The sequence below is a fragment of the Spea bombifrons genome, chromosome 1 (genome assembly GCF_027358695.1).
Source record: "Spea bombifrons isolate aSpeBom1 chromosome 1, aSpeBom1.2.pri, whole genome shotgun sequence".
Taxonomy (NCBI): Eukaryota; Metazoa; Chordata; class Amphibia; order Anura; family Pelobatidae; genus Spea; species Spea bombifrons.
In genome coordinates this window covers 29,987,824-30,008,478 of record NC_071087.1, presented here as the reverse complement: position 1 = coordinate 30,008,478, position 20,655 = coordinate 29,987,824, and the positions used below count along the sequence as shown (strand labels likewise).

Below are 20,655 nucleotides of genomic sequence, written 5' to 3'. Positions count from 1 at the left end.
TTTTCACTCCTGCCTAAAACTTTAGCACACTATTGTATATGTGACTGCGGGCTGGATAGACATAGGTGTAGGCGCTTTATTCTATGCAAAACTTATGTAGCGTGCAACTACATAGATATATATATCTAGGGAACAGGCTAAAGGAATGAATCTGCTGCACCAGTGGCAGTAAAGTATGTGGTGAGGCACAATCAGGCACTGGCCCACAGGGCACTTGCCTGATGGCCAATCTTGGTCTGCCTATGATGCCAAAGGCTCATGCAGTGCTACCTCTGTTTGTTGATTTCCCTGTACTCAAGAAAGGTTGTCTTCAAATGCTTGTTCAGTGATGGGGTTCTGCAGACTAAATTCTTTTTTAATAGATTTGTTAGCACTTTATACAATCGTATCATCGTATCCGGGATTTCTATGAGGCTGACATCAGGCTCCAGGGGTTTTGAATGTCCAGCACCTGTGCCTGATGTCAGCCTCATAGAAATCCCGGACCAGATCCTGTGGACTTCTTGCCTCATGGAAAACCCGGCATGGAGTTTCCACAAAAATGGGGAAATGGAGCATTGGCCCACCCTGCTCTCCAATTGCTCCACCCCAGGGACCCATACGTATACTCTGCATAGCAGCTGTACCCAGATGCCATGCTAATCATCTCCCTGGGGTTCACACGGTCACATACATACATTTAGTATACACTCATCAGTCAGTTTTTTGTTCTTGCAGATCTGTTTCCCAACATACTCTGACTGCTCAATCACATACTGATTCAGCTCATCTCTTGGCATAGCTTCCACTTTCCTGAGCTTGGTAGTCCATGCCACATTGTTACATTCACCACGACTCAGTTTGTCATAGCAAACATTTAACTCTGTCAGCCTCATAGAAATCCCGGACCAGATCCTGTGGACTTCTTGCCTCATGGAAAACCCGGCATGGAGTTTCCACAAAAATGGGGAAATGGAGCATTGGCCCACCCTGCTCTCCAATTGCTCCACCCCAGGGACCCATACGTATACTCTGCATAGCAGCTGTACCCAGATGCCATGCTAATCATCTCCCTGGGGTTCACACGGTCACAGTGTGAAAAGAAAAAAAGAATTCCATTCTACCAGAATAAAGTCATTATGTCTAACCAGAGTGTGCATGTTGCTTTTCAAAAGCTTTTATTAATACAAATGTAATAATTTGATTCCTAAATGTCAATACAATATTTTTGTTACTGAAATCAACCTGTACGATATAATTTAAAAATACAGCATGTGTCCTGGTGGGAGTAACACACAATATTTCTAGCAACATTGTAATGTCATTATTTGAATTATGGTATGGTTCCATTTTGTTATATTGTAATAAATACAAAGATTATATGTTTCTCCATGAGGTCCATCTAAATCTCCCACAGGGGGTTACTTTGTATTTTCATTTCTCTGAATATGTTTCAGGCCTAATAAAAGACAACCATTAATTCCTTTCACCCAGGAGGCCATCGTATGCTGTTTGCCAATTTTTCTCTCTCCACTAAACGATTTAGTCAGGACCATTTCCCAATCAATTTCATTCTAATTTGCCATATATATTTATGATTAATTTTACTATGGGTAAGTCAGAAAATCCTGTAAACCATTTCCAGAACCCAGTCCCAATCTTTCATGTGGGTTTTGGCTGAGAGTTCATGAGAGCTGATTATCATTTATCAGTGGTTTTGGCTATGAAAATACAGTAGGTTTTACTTTGCCAACATTAGCAATTCCAATTAGTTAACTTCCAATTATTTATATTAGAGGACAATGAACTATTGATGACCAGAAAACATGTTTTGTCTTTCTCAGTCTTATTGTTTGTATTTTACTTTTTCACATTTTTTTCTTTTTTTTTTCTTTTAATAGATCATTTAAAGGAGAAATTAGAAGAATATATGTCCTATTACCCAAAAGTAAGAATTATACGTACGAAGAAAAGGGAAGGTCTGATTCGGACTCGACTGCTTGGAGCATCGATTGCCAAAGGAGAGGTCTTAACATTCTTAGACTCTCATTGCGAAGTTAATGTGAATTGGCTACCACCGTTACTTAGTAAGTATAACATGCATTTGGGTGGGTGTCACCATTAAATAGATAGTAAAGTCAGTCCTTCTTTTTTCTGTCATAGGATTAAACAATCCACCACCAAGCAACATAAAGTGTGTGGGGAGGCTTTGTTAGTTTTCAGGATGCTGTTGTTGGTCGACTTCATCCAGATTCCTGATAATCTATGTAAGAGCTGGATGAAATATAACAAAAAAGGCATATGTTGGAGTTAACAAGAAAAGCATGCATTTTATCAGAAAATTGGGGAAAAGCATTGTACACGTAAAGTGTTCTGCAAACAATCATATACAGTATCTCACAAAAGTGAGTACACCCCTCAAATTTTTGTAACTATTTTGTTATATATTTTCATGCGACAACACTGGAGAAATGACACTCTGCTACAATGTAGTGAGTGTACAGCCTGTATAACAGTGTAACTGTGCTGTCCCCTCAAAATACAGCCATTAATGTCTAAACCTAAGTGGAAATGTTCAAATTGGGCCCAATTAGCCATTTCCCCTCCCTGGTGTCATGTGACTCGTTAGTGTTACAATGTCTCTGGTGTGAATGCGGAGCACGCCTAAAATTGGTGTTATCGCTCTCACACTCTCTCACACTCTGGTCACTGGAAGTTCAACATGGTGCCTCATGGCAAAGAACTCTCTGAGGATCTGAAAAAAATAATTCTTGCTCTACATAAAGATGGCCTAGGCTATAAGAAGATTGCCAAGACCCTGAAACTGAGCTGCAGCACGGTGGGCAAGACCATACAGTGGTTTCATAGGACAGGTTCCACTCAGAACAAGTCTCGCCATGGTCGACCAAAGAAGTTGAGTGCACATGCTCAGCGTCATATCCAGAGGGTGTCTTTGGGAAATAGATGTATGAGTGCTGCCAGCATTGCTGCTGAGGTTGAGGGGAGGGGTTAGCTTGTCAGTACTCAGACCATAAGCCGCACACTGCATCAAATTGGTCTGAATGGCTGTCGTCCCAGAATGAAGCCTCTTCTAAAGATGATGCACAAGAAAACCTGCAAACAGACAAGCAGACTAAGGACGTGGATTACTGGTGAACTCCATGCCCAAGAGGGTTAAGGCAGTGCTGGAAAATAATGGTGGCCACACAAAATACTGACACTTTGGGCCCAATTTGGACATTTCCACTTAGGGGTGTACTCACTTTTGTTGCCAAGGTTTAGACATTAATGGCTGTGTGTTGAGTTATTATGAAGGGACAGCAAATTTACACTGTTATACAGGCTGGGTAGGGTTAGGGTCCTTAAGATGAATGTTCTCTCCAGAATTCTATACATATTGCAGGCACAATATACCCATGCATGTTCCTAAAACATATTTCCAATCTCTAAAAGCCCTTCTGACAAGGTATATCTGGCCAAATAAGTGATCTCAGTTGGGATACAGCTACCTAACCCTGCCCAGATCAATGGGAGGGCTAGCTTTCCCTAACTTACCATGCCAGTTTTCTGGGTAGAATTGTAGAATGGCTCACAGCTAAGGGGAAAAGGCTTGGGTCGACTTGGAACATGCTTTCTCAGATATACCACTTAGTTACACACCCTGGATCACAAAGCACAACTGACTTCTACTATGTTTAACACATCTGGCCATCTTTTCTATAATGGGACAAGATCTCAAAAGTCTAGATCTCAAAAGTATCTAAATAATACTCTGACACCACTCATCCAAAACAAGCCCTTCCCCGGGAGACAATCCATGTACCCTTGCTCACTTCTTCCCAGAGAATGCATTTACTTTACTATTTTGATATGTAGTCCAAGGCGGTAAGCTTAAACCCATAAGCTATTTCCCTACCGTAGATTGTGAATTTAAGCACTATGTACACTCGTTGCAGACTGCTCCCAAAAGAGACATAGTTTGATCTGTAGTGCATATAATATTCAGAATGTACCAGTGTACCACAAACTTGCCATCCCAGAGAAACCCATATTATATTACATTGTGGTAAAGGGACCTGAATCTCACACTTCCATCCCAAAAAATATTTATCCTGCCAACAGTTGCAAGATTGACGAAGCAGCCTACAAATTACTGATGAGTTGGAACAGAGTCCCAGCAGATCTCAACGTATCTTTCCTGACATAAGGGATAGATGCTAGGGGTGCCAGAGTGGGCCGATAACATATGTACATATGTGGTGGTCCCACCCTAAACTGAAAAAAATTGGATATCAGTCACCAGGGTGATCCAAAATGTAGTAGTGCCAAGCTTTAAAACCTTACCAGCTGCAGTTTTGTTACATCACCCAAGTATGTCTATCACCAAACCTAAGACATTAATCATACATTTAATGAATGCTCCAAAAACCTTAATTCCAAGATGGAAATCTGAACGTCTACCAAAGTATATTGAATGAACAAAAATGGTAAAGTGTATTCTCACAATGGAATATATGGTTTATACCATCAAAGGAATGAACTAAGATAGCTGAGGTCTGATCTTTACAAACCCTCTCAACTGAAAAGGGGTTGCAGTTATACCTAGGGCAGTTGACTAGCAACAAAGGGGTATGACACTAACATCGTATAATATTACTTATAATGGCCCAAACCACATAGAAAAACAGCCTATAGGCTACCTTATCTCCTTCTCCGCTTTTTTCTCCCTACCTTCTAATTCTTCCTTTTACTGTTATTTTTATACACTAAATTGTAAACATACAGTGTTATATGAAACACAGGACATGCAAAGTTTAATCAACAATGATGTATGTCATGACATGCCTCATCTGTTATCTAGATTGGTCAATTGGTGACAACCAAATAAACACTAGATGAACAAAAATATATTTTACTACCAATGTATTACACGTATAAGATGTATGCTTCTACTTAGAAAACAGGGATTTCTTTATGCTTTGTTAAATATGATTTATATGACAAGGATTGAATAAGATCATCGCTGGTTGATTGTCACTCAGTGAGAGCTATAAGTACAGCATGAACTATAATCAAAATCTGCCATAAAATGCTCAAAAAATTGCCCGGGTACTTAAAATGCTTTTACGTTCAAAAGAGAGTGGTTTGGAGGCGGATTTAAGCATGGCAACGAGAAATATTACTTTATCGTATGAAATCTTTGAAATGAACCATGTTAGCTATGAAAACAAGAAGTGCTTCTCATTTCTTATAGGGAAAAAGAAGGGTCGCTGTTAGCAAACATCACATGTTTACGGAAAAAACAAATGGCCTTTGGAGATGTGTTTTGGAGGTTTTGTCTATATTGATAAACTGTGTACGCTATCTTTTTGGAGATGTAATACGCCATGGTGAAATTTTGTTAGCAAAATTAGCTCTTGTGTAACAAGACTTTTAACATTTCATATTTTAGTCATCTTCAAATATTGATCATTAAAAGGAACCCCATTACCTCTCTGATCTGAAAGCAAGAACTTCTTCAATAGTGATGTCCCGAATAGTTTTAAGTGTATGCTGCTGGTATTTCCTCTTTTGCCATAGTCAGTCACTGTGGCAGACAGAATTTGGCATAGGGCCAATCATTTCCTCCAAGTGTTGGTCATCCAGACAAAAAGAAGTAATGATGACATCATTAGACATATCAGTATAGCAGTAATACAAAGAAAACAAGGTGTATGCATGAAGCAAAGAGCTCTGAATTTTCTTTTGAATTTCAATCAGGTTTGGACCCACCTTCTTATTTTTTACTTCTTTTGTATACAGCCAATCTTATTGTTCAAATCTGGTGGTGGGTTGTGCTTTGTGATCCAGAGTGTGTAATTAAGTGGTGCATCCAAGCTTCCGCCTCTAGCTGTGAGCTGTGTATTGTATTGTGTATAGTCTGGGCCTGCCCCTTTATGGCACATTAGCCTGTTGAGCAGAGACAGGTACCTAAAGGGTTCATGACGGGTCCCGTGGGCCATGGCATGTGAGTGTGCAAGAGTAATTCACTAGGTGCAATGGCAAGTCCTGTGGCTGCAATTGCAAGTCTCTTTGTAAACTTGGTAATATAATCTGCACCATGATAGCTAGGGGCTATGGAGCTAAATTATGTTGGTTGGGCAAAGTGGGTGGAGCTTTGGGACAGTGGGTGTGGTACATTTTGATAGTTGTGCTGCAAAGTGGCCCTGGAATTGTTTTTCCAAATGTTGCCAATTATGATATTATAATATCATATATATACATTTGTATTGGTTTCCAATTTCTGCATTTAGTCTTCTATCTTTGGATGCTTGTATGAAAAGCTATTACATTTAGGAGGCCTATAGACTATGATTGTTGTAAATGTTGTACATAGGATTCCTATGAAGAAGTCAGAAAGCTCTTGACAAAAGAGGTTGATACTTGGTATGCTGTAAGATACAGGATCAGGTGAACATCCTTTGTGTCTGTACACACAAAAGGAATATTTTTGGCTTCTTTGACTTTATTCTTCTCATTGTGAGCAACTGAATAGCACAAAACCAGGAACTCAGCATAATACACTACCAGCATAAATAATACATAGAAAAATAAATATTTTTCTCCAGCATTACACCGTGAACTCCATGGAGTTCATTACGTACCAGTCTGTTGTCTATGTTTATCTGCCAAGAAGTACAGCAGCGGTCTCCAGCTCAAACTGTCGGAGGACAACACTATTGAGTCCTCCATCTTTCTCACATCGTTTCTACTCATAATCCTTATTGGGCTAAAATGAATGAGATAAAACATAAACAATGTCAAATGGGCACCTGTCTAAAACATTATATTATATTTAAACTAGTGAAGTTGCTTTAAAAGTGAAAACAACACATTTTTTAAATCATTTTTAATGTGATACTAGTAAATAACTGGTGGGTGTTTCTCTTTATGTCAGCATAATCCAAAATAACACTTTTTTATTACATATAATTAAAGTAGTGGAAAGAAGGAAACACATCAATTCCAACACTGTTAACTTGTCTGACAGGTACTTTTTATTAGGTATCAAAAAAACAAATGCAAAGGTAATGTGTGTTTTTTTCTATACAAATTGTCATGTTATTTCTTTACACCTCTTTGTTTTTTTCCAACGGACTGGCTTTTGTTAAAAACGTATTCTCGACCGTGTATTAACATGAACAACAACTTGCTTCGTAATAAATTGTTTGGTAAGGACAATGGGCTATTGACCGCAGTACCGAATTGTAATTCAAAATTTCAGAATATAAAAGCTTGGTCGGAAAGCAACAAAGTGGGCTAAACCCAGTTGTCAAATATAAAGTGTATAACATAAGGAAAGGTGTTCCATTATCAAATACATCAAGCGCTTTTATTCAAACAAGTATTACAGTCTTACACTATATGCCTAAAGACTACATAGCAATGCTGGCTTAATAAATAGAAACACATTTTGTGCTTTGTCGTACATTGAAAATAAGCAAGTTTCACAAGTGCATTAATGTTATATTTACCTATTGTTTTTTTACTTAACAGTGAATTCTATGTTAGAAACTTGAATTAAAGTGAAAAAAAATCAATCACCCATGAGTTTTTAGGACACAAATTACCCCTATTCCATCCTAGCCTTCCTCCCTCGAATGACTATTTCAAAGAGACCTTCATTTATGGAACAGCAGGTCCACCTCTTGGCATAGACTCAATGATAGCTAGACTAGAGTCTGCCAGGACTATATAGATATAATGACTAACCCGTTAAACACTCAGAGACAGTAGTATATAAATCATAAGCACCCGTAACATGTATATGATAAGCTCTTCTGCAATCACTAATGCATATGACATGGAAATGTATTAAACGACATCAATGACTTGGCAGAATGCTGATCCCAAGTAACTTAATCATTTCTCCACCCCATAGCTAATACAGTAACTAACCCCAGAGTCTCTGGGGAGCATTTAATGAACATGGGTGGCAAAATACATAAAACTGAATTGTGGAGTTATTGCAAAAAGCTGACTTCTTCACTTGCTGCAGAAGCAATGATGAGCATCAAAGTGGACAGAAACAGCTGTAGGGGAGTGTTTGGGCTCCAGTGATTATCAATCACTAATACTGTCAGAGTTCTGCAGCAGCAAAAACCAGGGCTTTAGATTTTAGAAAGGCTGATTTTGCTAAAAAAGAAACATATTTAGGTGCGTCCTCGGCAGCCTGGAAATCTTAAGATGACTTCAAGGAGAAATAGTATTATTTGAAAGGTGCTTTAGGTTACCTGTGGGATGCCACGAATATCTGTACTGAGACACATTCTTTAAAATAAATCTATCAGTGATTTTACAAAAGGCCTTACATGTAAGGTGTTCCTTTTCACTGACAACCGTGGGCAGGGAAGGTATTCCTGGTAGAATAAGCCAAATGGCCAATGATTTAGGTAGGTGAGAAGAGGAGTTGGAGCAGTGGAAGTTTAATAGTATTAAGGATATAGTGCTATTGGTGAAAATGAAGAAAAAGAGTTTTTAGAAGTTATTATTTCTGAAGACGTACAAATAGGGGGCAATGTTACAAAGTGGCATTTGACAGAGCGTAGGCATATTAAAAACACAGAACAGAGTGACCCGGAGACCTGCAGTTTACCTGAAGAGTTCCCTAGTAGGGTTTTAAAGCTACAGGCATTGGTAGCAAGAACAGGGAGGTGGTTATGTCACTTTACAGATCTCTGGTCAAACCTTACCTATACTATCACTAGAGACCCCATCTTCAGAAGATTATAGATATTCTGGAGAGATTTCAGAGAAGGAGTAATACATGCTAAATGGTTTAAAGGATAAATAATTATCAGGAAACACTAAGAGATCTCAACCAAAAAAAGATTTAAGGTTTTTACAGAATTCTAAAAAAATTTCTAATAACTGCAGTTCTTACAGCTTTACAGTATATATCAGGGCTAGACTGGCAATGATGGGGTGGCCCTGGCACTTTAACCCCTTCATGACAAAGCCCATACATGTACGGGATACTCCTAATTACCTGCATCGCCGTGATCTGCGGCTTTGCAGGATCCACGGATCATGGGAGGAAAGCCCCCCCGCAAAAAAATGGACCGGCTAAAACAGTGCTTATGTATATGTACGCTGGAGCAGCAGATCAGGTGAGTGTGTGGCTTTGGTGACCAGCAGACCACCAGGCATTTGATTCCTTAATCAATGCCAAGTTTAACACAGCTTCTAGCAATGTCATTTGGATTTTGAGCAGACTAACAAGCCACATGCAAGTTTTGTTTATTTAAATTTGATGTAATAGATCCTATAGCATAATTTAACATTTTGATTTCAGAATCATAAACACCTTAATGATCGGGTGGACGAAATGTGTTTATTGCCATAACTTAATTGGAGAATAAGGATACAGTGTAGAATATAATTATAAATACTTAATCATTGATTCTATCCACAAAATACAGCCTGGCCGCATTTTACAGATGACAGCAAGCAATATACAATGGCAAAGCATATACACCTCAGGTATGATTTAGCAGCCAAATAGTTAATAATAGTATCCGAAATTATACCAGTTTAGAGTATCCTTCCTACTAGCCGTAGACTTCATAATGGTTTTTTATTATCCATATTCCTCCTTATCAGACTACAGAGTTCGTTCTTAACTGTATTGGGCTAAATATTCCTCATATGCTATATTCAGAAAATCGTGTACATTTAGTCTCCAGATACATTACCTGAGCAATTCCCCACATCTTACATATTCAGGATCAAATGTTCTGTGCGTACCTGCTTGTTTTATATCCACTTTCTCAGCCCAAGGGGATTTTACTTTCTACAGAGAATTGCAGTACTTTTCAATCATAGAATTCTCCTTCAATACGTAGTGGCCAGGTCAATCAATATGATTTAGCAGTGACTCGGATGCAAGCAAGAGTGTCCTTACAGTTTGGTGTCTTAGGGCTACTTGAGGACACATTTTGAAACAACATCCTAATAGAAGTAAACAAGTATCCAGTAAATGCCTTTTTAACCATAATAAATATTGTATTTTAAGGAATGAGTTGTGCATGATAGCACAATATTATAAGATACACATATATTTAATAACCTTTGTCCATCTTGGGTATTCTGTAATTAGGCTATTATTTGTGTTTTTTTTCTGAAGGAACATACTAAACAACAGATATATATATATATATATATATATATATATATATATATATATATATATATATATATATATATGTATGACGTGACTGCATAGACAGAGGAGTCTACTCACTAATAAGTCGACTGAGGTCAGACTCTAGCAAAACAACTCACATATTCACTAAAATGCAAGCTGTCGCAAGGGCATACAAGTGCCTGTGACTTGAGTGAATGAGAAACTTTTTTGCCAATTTATATGAATTACTGATTAGTAAATAGTCTTCTTTAATTATTAAATATTCCTTTATGAAAAATTGGCCTTACACAAATAACTTATTGTACATAACTAAAAAAATAGGAATTCAAGAAACACCCAAAAATGATAATTAGACTTGTGAATTAAGATTTGTGCAAATTTAGATTTTAACGAAAAGAAAACAAAGCAAATTACTCCTAATTCACATTCTCTTATGCTGATTCTCTCACGCTATCTCTGAATGTTTCCACTTCTTTACTTGCATATTCTTGTTCTTCTGTCTTCTTTTTACATCTGAGCCGCCACGCACGAGGGTGTGCAGAGATTCGCTGGGATTCAAAGAATGTGAGAGTGAGTAAATGAGAGTGTAAGAGAACGTGAATGAGAGCGTGAGGGAGTATGAGACAGTATGAGTAAGAGAGAGTGTGAAAGAATGTAAAAAACCTATACAAAAATTAAGAAAAAAGCCATTAGGCTTAGAATTTCTTCTACAAAGTAGGGGTCACTGATGAACAATGAACAAATGTATGTTTGGCAACGTCTGCTGATTACAGACATACCCAACATTGTAACATTTTATTGTAAATAGAGGTCCCTTTAGAGATCTCTCATACATCTTATTCTTTATTTATATTTTTATTTTCATTTATATTTCATCTAAAAAAATGTTTATCACTCATAATTACATTGTGATCACCAAGTAAGGCTCCAGCGATGTTGGCTTCTCCTGACAGGGCAGTCCAAGCTGTCAATAGACAGCTTGATCTCTCTTACAGTGTAAAGAAGTGAAAGGTTGTGAAAAACCAGTCTCGGACCGTATATTAAGTGCTTAAGAATGAATAAATAGATAAATCAAGGGGGATACTGCCCTTAGTGTCTGGACCGATTACACAGCTGCGACCTTGTAACACACTCTCCAGGTGCAGAAAATTCGCAAAACAATCCAACCAGGTGCGCTCGTGTTAACCGATGGAATAAAATAATATAGAGAAAATATAGACTAAAAACTTTTAAAAAAGGCGGTTTGAATATGGAACTGGACATATTGGCTTTCATATAATCATCTCACCATCATACTTACACCATCATAGTTGAACTACTATAGTTTAAATCCATCTACTTACCTGATCTCGTTACATTAATAGATTTTGGATCCATTCACCTGATCAAAAACATCTCATGATGCAATATTAAAACTAAACATAATAACATTACACCTTAAAATCTGTCCACTCAATCTATTTTCTATTTGTATATTCCTTTGGTATAATAACACTTAGGACACCCTATTTAGGTATGTCTATAGGTAGATAGATAATATATTATTCTATTTATTATTTTTTTCCCCCTTGGTCAGATCCTTTCTCCACTCCCTCTATGTGGTTTTTCATCTTTATCTTTTAACTAGGGTCCACACCACTATATACTAATACTAGTCCCATAGATATATCCCCACTTTTATATACATATAGCTACACATGTACATCTATGTACTTTTATTAAGAGATATGTGCCTATATCCGTAAGTAAAGTTCACCCCCTCTGTATTCTATCCAGGGCGACCGCTATCCGTTCCCCACAGAGTAAACTACAAACGAAGCATTTTTTTATACATTGTCAATTCTCTTTATTTATATCAAAACCATATCCCTCTCCCATCCTAAACGAGTGTCGGAAGATCGGAGAATCGGTACCGGAACGCTACTTCGTTGCTATGGAAAGGAAAGATGCAGGTTCCAGCGACGACATACGCAACGATACACACGTGGGAGAAGAATACCGTCGGACGTCATGACGCACGGAGGAGGGGTCGCCACCGGAGGAGGAGGAACACAAAAAAGATGGCGCCAACCATGAATAAAAAGACGACGAAAGATACAGAAACATCACTCCTGAGGAAGCCCCAGAAGGCGAAACGCGTAGAGAGAGGACTTTTTTATTCCAGTATTTTCACCATTCTTGATTACTGGTTTTTAAACTTTTATTTATTTTTTATCTTTGGACTCAACGGACTGATTTTTAAATATTTATCTATTTATTGTGGCGATATTTATTTATTTATTTTTAAATCATGTACTTGTAGTCCATTTGGTACTTTTCTGTATAGGGCTTTGCCCTCAAATAAATTTTTTCGTTAATTAACTACTTGGTTGGCCACCTACTTACGGTAAATTCTGATACCAACACCATATTTTCTGGGACCAACACGAGACTGCAGACATACATAAAGGAGGAATCAATCAGGAACCACCCTCTGGAGAATCCAACGCTGGACACTCTCTACATAAGAGTAAGTGCATCCACCACCTTATGGGACTCCCTTCCTGAAAGATACCATCCCATGTTTGTTTGATATTGTGTTTTGTCCGCATATTCAAGTGGACAGACGGGTCCATAGAGGATTTTTTCACTTTGAAGCATCACGTACACTTGTGAGTGCATACAGTATTTTTATCCGTTTAATTGACTATCTCTCTTACAGTGGCAAGGAAATGTCCCTGCGGTGAAAAACGCATGACGTACAGTTATGTCCTAAGGGTAATCTTGCCACACCTTTTGTGGATGAACTGTACCTCTATAGGGTGACAAAAGGTTGTTTCTGTAATTCCAAATTGTTATGTCATGCACTACTTGTAATATCTGGTTTACCCACTGTAGAGCAGTGCAGAATATAATGGTGATATATAATTTTACTGTAAATATTTAAATATTCCTAAATGGAAAATTGGCTTTACACAAATATCTCATTGTGCACAACTACAACAGCTTGAAATTCCATAAATGACGAATGAGGGAAAAATATTTTCGACCAGTTTAGTAAGGTTTTTCTTTAGTACAGGGTTAAGAAAGGTTTGCTTCCGAATTCTTTAGACGTTGCGGTTTCTTCTTCAGGTGACAGATTGAGGGCAGTTTGTGTAACTGGAAGATGAAGATAGAGGTGCTTGGGCTTTTTCAAGTTCTTATTGTTTCTAATCACTGTCCAGTTGCATGGACCCTGGTATTTGATAGCGACCTGTTGCCGATATGAAAGGTAAACTGCTTTAAGTGAGCTGCAGTTGGTAAAAATGACAATTTCCCCATTCCTGTGAGATCTGCTGGATTCGAGTTGATGTGATATGATGGATGGATTGACTAAACATGTCTTCCTATGTTTTGTGCTTTCATTTTTCAGATCAGATTGGTCTGAACCGCAAAACAATTGTGTGTCCCATGATAGATGTCATTGACCACAATCACTTTGGATATGAAGCACAGGCAGGAGATGCAATGAGGGGCGCTTTTGACTGGGAAATGTACTATAAACGCATCCCAATCCCTCCAGAACTTCAAAGGACTGATCCAAGTGATCCCTTTCAGTAAGTAAATCAAAGTAGAAGAAAAATCTAAAGGTAAAAACTTGATGGGAATTTATTTCAAATCTTGTCTGTGCATACAGCGTGTTTATTAATTTAAAGCTAACTTAACCTACTGACATCATCTATTTTATGTACGGCTGATTTTCAAAAGGCTGTCAGCCTTTACCTGGATTTAGAATGGAACTTAAAACATTAAATACTCTCTGTAATACATATAACTGTACTTTAACAGAACCTGCTGTTAGAAAATAGGACTCTGTGCCATATAGTTTTTCCATCAGACTCAGGGTTTTCAAGTGAATGGTAAAGATTCTCATGGTCACAGAGTCTACAGCTGAGTACATCATATTCTACTCTATAAGTTATATGTGGTCATAGCATTGGTGTGTTTTCCACTGGTTTATGGCTTTTAATATGGGTGTCTAAACACAGATTATGTGGTTCTAAATGTCTATACCTATCTTGCTTATTATTAGGAGCATTTGATTCCCACCATCATTAGGGTGTCACTACAAGTCTAATTACTAATTATTTGCAATTTTCTAAAATAAGTTAATCTCTTCAGTCATTCATAAAGTGCACTATTTTAGTCCATAGTTTGTCAATTTATGTTCTATTAAATCTAAACCCTTAATATAGAAAAATTGTATTTATTGAAAGAGGATTGAGAAATCTCCTCTTTATTTAGAGTTCATGAGGATTTATTTGTAGCCAGTTTTACTGACAACAAAATAAACTTAAATGTTTGGTTATACTGTATAGCGATACTGTCCAAATACAGCTCGTTTGCAATATTTTTTTAGAAACAATTTTAAAGTTAGGGATTTTGTTCTGTTGCTATCCAGAGACAATGTCATGATTTGAAATTAGAGAGAAAAGATTTCACATTGAGTATAGGATATATCTGAAGTTGGTGAAGGGGTAATATCTTTGTGGTAAAATTTGATGCATATGATAACAGAAATTATAAAAGACCGACAAGCTCATGTCAAGTCAGGCTTGATTCCAACTCTTTGGAAACACCTCTTTGGCAACCCAAGCCTAGAACTTGGCTCGGTTTGTACTGTGCCAATGACCAGCTTTCCCGTCTGCATAAACATTAATGTTTTACTGTGTATAAAAATAAAATATAAAATATAAAAAATTGGGGCTGAAAGTCTTTTTCTAAATTTTGTCAGTTATATGTTACCTTCGGTGTATAGTAATGCAGAAATGCTGCCTATATACAGTTTGCTGAAATGGTTATCACAAGTTAATAGGATATATATATATATATATATATATATATATATATATATATATATATATATATATATATATATATATATATATATATATGTGTGTGTGTGTGTGTGTGTGTGTATATATAAATATATATATATATGTATTCAGGGTCAATTTACTATGGGCATTGCTGTCAAGATGATACAATGCTGTACATAGTGGTTCAAAGAGATTAAAACTACGTTTCAGGAAAGGTTTCTTTGATGAATGACCAGTATAGAATTGTAGACCTTTCTATGGAAGGATAATATAAAGAATGTCAAGAATTGTAATTATTTATAAAAACAAGCTGACATGTTGACACAGCGACGCATTAGATTTGTCATTTTGACATCACGAAGGGCATCTTTTGAAGCAACAAACAACTTCAATTATTTAGTTTTTGCCTGTGCCGCTAGAAAGGGGGATTTATGAGGACTTTATAGACTAGTGTCTTTTTTCAGGTCTCCAACACTATATGGGGCACATATGCATTCCACGGCTTTGTTATTTGTAAATGTGCATTGTATAAAACAGGATTACGAGCTCCCTGGGGAGATTCAAACCCCGAAGCTTTATTAATTAGGAAAAGCAGATGCACAATCCAGTTAAGAGGCTGGTACCCTCAGCTTAATTAAGATGGAGTGATACACAGCAACTGATTTACTGCAACAGAGTAAACCACCTGGAAGGTTGAAAAGTCAATACGAAAGGAGAGGAAGTAGCCAAATCAATCTTAATTTGTGCCATATCTGCCTTGCTAGAATTTATGAGTATTATCAGTGTTGATCTGCAATTAAACCCCTTTTTCTAGAAGTCAGATTACTTTTTTTTTCTTCCGGAGTCTTTTGCATAGTATTACATATTATACGTGAAAGCTAAAACCACCATATTTTACTATCTGAGACAGCGTTCTTGGCATGTGCAGAAATTACATATTGTTAATGAATTATCCTGGGTGAAGCAGCTCATTTGATTGTGCAACATAGAAGCTACAGAGTAAGAAGCACATCAAGGCGACTTTCGCAAAATCCATTAATCCTTTTCTTGACCTTGTTTATTTCATTTAAATAACACTTTCTTGCAAATGCCAAAGCTCTGAGAAGCTTGCTTCATTTTTTACTTCTATATCTGCTTTGGATAAGATGGGATTTATTGCTCATTAGCAGGAAGTGAGAGAAGCAGATCTTAGTTCGGTAAACTGTGTGAATCACATATTCAGATTTTCACACATTATATATCAGCATTGATGCAAAAAGACCTGCTCTGCTTATCGCTGTCTTCAAAATGCATTGTGAGAGATCAAACCTAAATCAAATCAATATTTTTTATAACCACCTTTTGTCCTCAAACGACCATCAATTCTTCTAGGTACACTTGCAAAACATCAGGGATTTTGTGGGCATAAAGTTGGGTGTATGATTAAACAATTAAACCAGACAGGTGCTAATAATTATCAATGAAATATGTAGGTTAAAACACAGAAACAACTGTATAGAATGAATAAAACTGGGTAAGGAACAGCCAAACTCAATAATAAGCTGAGGTTGCTGAATGCAGTTTATCGTCAAGTTATACACCATGACAAGACTGAGCACAGCACCAAGACACAAGGTAGTTAAACTGCATCAGCAAGGTCTCTCCCAAGCAGGCATTTCTCCCAAACACAGAAACCGTAGTAAAGAAAAATGGCAGCAGGTGCTCTGGACTTATGAGTCAAAATTTGAGATATTTGGCTGTAGCAGAAGTCTGTTTGTTTGCCAAAGGGCTGGAAAGCAGTATAAGAATGTTTGCAGGCAACAGAGACACATGGTGGGGTTCCTTGCATGTTCCATGCATTTCAGCAAATGGAGTTGGGGATTTGGTCAACATTAATGGACCCCTCAGTGCTAAGAGAGACAGACAGATATTTATTTATCACGCAATACCATCAGGGAGGCATCTGATTTGTCCCACATTTATTCTGCAGCATGATCACAACCCCAAACATATAGCCAAAGTCATTAAGAGCAACCTTCAGCGTCAAGAAAAACAACATCCCGCTGGCACAACATGGCTCTGCCTTTCTGGCGAAGTACTCAAGAGTTCAGGACTCGGGCAAGTAGGTCAGGTAGGAGCCCAGTTGCAGGGGATACCAGGGGCTCTATCTGTACCCTATGGTGCATGCATGTAGGTAGACAGAGACAGGCAACTAAAAAAACTAAAAACACACACGGCTGAATATATATAGGTAACAGTCTATATTGGAGTGTGCTGGCAGAACAGATGAATAATAAAATACCTGACACAGTTATATCCATGCTGAAAAATCTTCTTTCTTCCTCTTTGATCTGAGATTTCTTGCCACTGATTGGCTGCTTAAGCAGTCAATCAGTGGCAATAAAGTACTTTCAATTAAATCAATGGGAGTATGTTGACACTGACGGTCAAAAATGATACCATACAGCTATCATATGCATCAAAGTTTTTCATAGAAACCTTTACTGTGTTAAGGTAGGTTGCGCCCACTTTTTTCCTAAGGATTGAGATGGCCTTTGAAACGTGTAAGTGAAAAGACCACGTTTTCTGACTAACTTAACCCTTCCTGAATTGAACCTTAGGTCTATTCTAAAATCCTCTACTTGACATTACCTGTATTTCCACAGATGTCAGAAGAGCACCTCATTTTCATCTGTTCCAGTTACAATAACAATCCAATTTGCTTGGTGAGCCTTTCATAGTACAAAAACACATATGTCGATTTCAGCAATTAGAAACATTCTAATATATCTTGTATCCAATTTTAAAATGATGAAGACATTTTTACTTTTGCTTATAAACTGCAGTATATTACCTTCTGTAACCTTGTGGGTTACGTCACAAAATAGAAATATGTAGCTCAGATGATTTTTCTTGTTCAAGAAAACAATTAGAAGTATGTTTAGTGGAATGATACTGATTAAATTATACGTCAGGTGACATTCAAATGGAGATGTAAGGGGAAATAACTTTAATTGGAAAATAATAAATAAAACATCCAGAATGGCTAAAATAAAAAAATAAATAAATAATGCAATTTAAATGTTACAATTCAGGGAGATGTATTAATTATAGCACATAAATCATGTCAGTTGTTAAGTATCTAATTAGAGACAAAACATGTTTGAGTTCATTAAAGTGCTTCATAGTTATGCAAGTTACAAATCTGGTCAAAGGGACAAAAGCAAACTGAAGAAAGCTGCATTTTAGTCCCTCACGAATTAAGAAGTTTTACTCTACCTTCCAGAATCGTCTACCTTCCAGAATCATATTTAATATCACCAAGTACAAACAAGTGCTATATCTGCACATCTGAAACAGCACCATATAAGTTGGTTTTTAATGTGGAGGATAATATATACAGTATCACTACTCTATCTATCTTTGTGAATTGTATATATAATTATATGCTAGGTAGTTTAACAGTCTTAATTAAATGCCTTTTACAACAATTTTATTTAATGAATTTTTGTTATGCTTTGTTTATTCGCAAAGTAATTTGGAAGTCATCATTAATCTAGCAAAAGAACTCCAACCAATGCAGATGAACTTTGGGTTTCTGCAGTAAAATAGATCATTAATTACAAAGTAGTAAAGCAAATACGTCATGGATGAATGTGTCTTTTTTGCTAAACAAGGATATTACTCATCAAATGGTTTTGACCCCCTAGTTTATTCTTGCAATGCAAAACAAAAAGTATGTTTGAAGTTGCCATGATCACACAGAGAGCAGTAAAGGTGTTGTTCCATATACTGTTAAAAGCCTCTTTTTATATAAATAAGATAAAGAAAATAGATAAAAGGATACATTGACATAAGGGATAGCGTTTTTGTGCTAAGGATGCTACAGACTGCAATTAATGTGTTAATATCTAGGTGTGCCACGCATTTATTGTTAAATTAGTTCTTGTGCGCAATGTGTAATCACATGAATAAAGAACACAGGTCACCTATTGCCTAAGGTACGTCACTACAGTATGTCGATAAGTTATTGATTCACGTTTGCCGCACTTGAGTTAAGACAAACAGCGAAGAAAACTAGAGTTTGTATGCATTCATTTATAGGCTTATATAAAACCAACAAGCAGACCAGCCTTCTATACAAAACAGAAAAATCATTATTGCGATTCAGGAAATGTGCATGTTGTGAATACTGCAGGTAGTTATTATGATTTGTTGTTGAAGAATAGAAAAAGAGGCTTAAGAAACCAGAACAGTTTTCTTTTTATTTAGGCAAAACCTTTACATGTCATAGGAGTTTTAAATTATACAGAAAAATAGATGCTTTAAATTCCAAATTGTTGTATGTAACGGGTTCACCAAGAGAGCTGTAGTCGCTCCCAGAGATCACCCAGATGTATCCTCCTTTTGTCCCGAAATCACTTCCAGCACCAGCCAGCATGCGCACCTTGGAACCCTGCCATGTGTACCCAATAAGTAGACACAACTACCTTGAACTGAGTGCAGCAGGAATGAACAGTTTATTGAACAGAATATAGCTTATTTATTCACAGAAACATCAAGACAACAGCCAATGGTAAGACCACACCTTGAATATGGTGTGCAATTTTAGGCACCTATTCTAAAGAAGGATATTATAGCATTGGAAAAAGTGCAGAGGCGGGCTACAAAATGAATAAAAGGAATGGAACACTTTAGTTATGAAGAAAGGTTAATTAATTTAAATCTGTTTAGTTTAGAGAAACGTCGCCTCAGAGGGGATATGATAACGTTATATAAATATATTCGGGGCCAATACAAACCATTGTGTGGAAATCTGTTCATAAACAGGACTATGCACAGGACACGTGGTCATGCGTTCAGATTGGAAGAAAGGAGATTTAGTCTAAGGCAGAGGAAAGGGTTTTTTACAGTAAGGACAATAAGGATGTGGAATTCTCTGCCTGCAGAGGTAGTTTTATCGGAGTCTGTACAGACGTTTAAACAACAATTGGATGTATACTTGCAAAAACATAATATTTAGGGATATAATATTCAAATTATGGGAAAACAGCTTCTCGATCCGAGGTGAGTTCTGACTGCCATTCTGGGCTCAAGAAGCAATTTTTTTTCCCTAATTTGTGCAAAATTGGAAACAGCCATAACTGGGGGGTTTTGCCTTCTTTTGGGCCAACAGAAAGAAATAAACAGATATGGGAAAGGCTGAACTTGATGGACGCATGTCTTTTTTTAGCTAACTATGAAATCCAGGGTCTGTTTTAATTTCTCAACTGTTCAGAAAATTAATAGGCAGATTAAGAAAAAAACAAACTGACATTCCATATGACTGTTAACCCCTTAACGGCCGATGACAGTTCAGTGGCTTCACGCAAAAATGGTCTGAGAATGACCGTTGCTGGTCCTGAACCGTCATTAAATTAAAAAAGCTTAGAAAGTGATCAACGATCACTTTCCTCGTTTAAACTGCGTTGCTGTAATGTCCTTTAAAAAAAACAATGGAGTTGAAAAGAGTTCTCAGGAGGGTCTCTCCAGACCCTCCTGAGAATCTGGCTCCACTTGCAGGTTGAATACAGGTACTGCATTCAACCGTGTAAGTCAATGGAGCCCAGCTTTCTAATCACAATGTGATTCGTAAAAAATGTGCTAACATTTAAAAATAATTATGCAGTGATG

At 37.1% G+C, this 20,655-nt stretch overlaps 1 protein-coding gene across 1 annotated transcript in view; it reads left to right on the top strand.

The window, feature by feature from the left end:
* GALNTL6 (polypeptide N-acetylgalactosaminyltransferase like 6) overlaps nucleotides 1–20,655 on the top strand; it is a 481,374-nt gene that overhangs the window by 356,044 nt on the left and 104,675 nt on the right. The window contains exons 5-6 of the mRNA XM_053459754.1: nucleotides 1,881–2,066; nucleotides 13,557–13,740. Coding sequence (XP_053315729.1) covers nucleotides 1,881–2,066; nucleotides 13,557–13,740 — 370 coding nt within the window. The remainder of the gene's footprint in view (nucleotides 1–1,880; nucleotides 2,067–13,556; nucleotides 13,741–20,655) is intronic.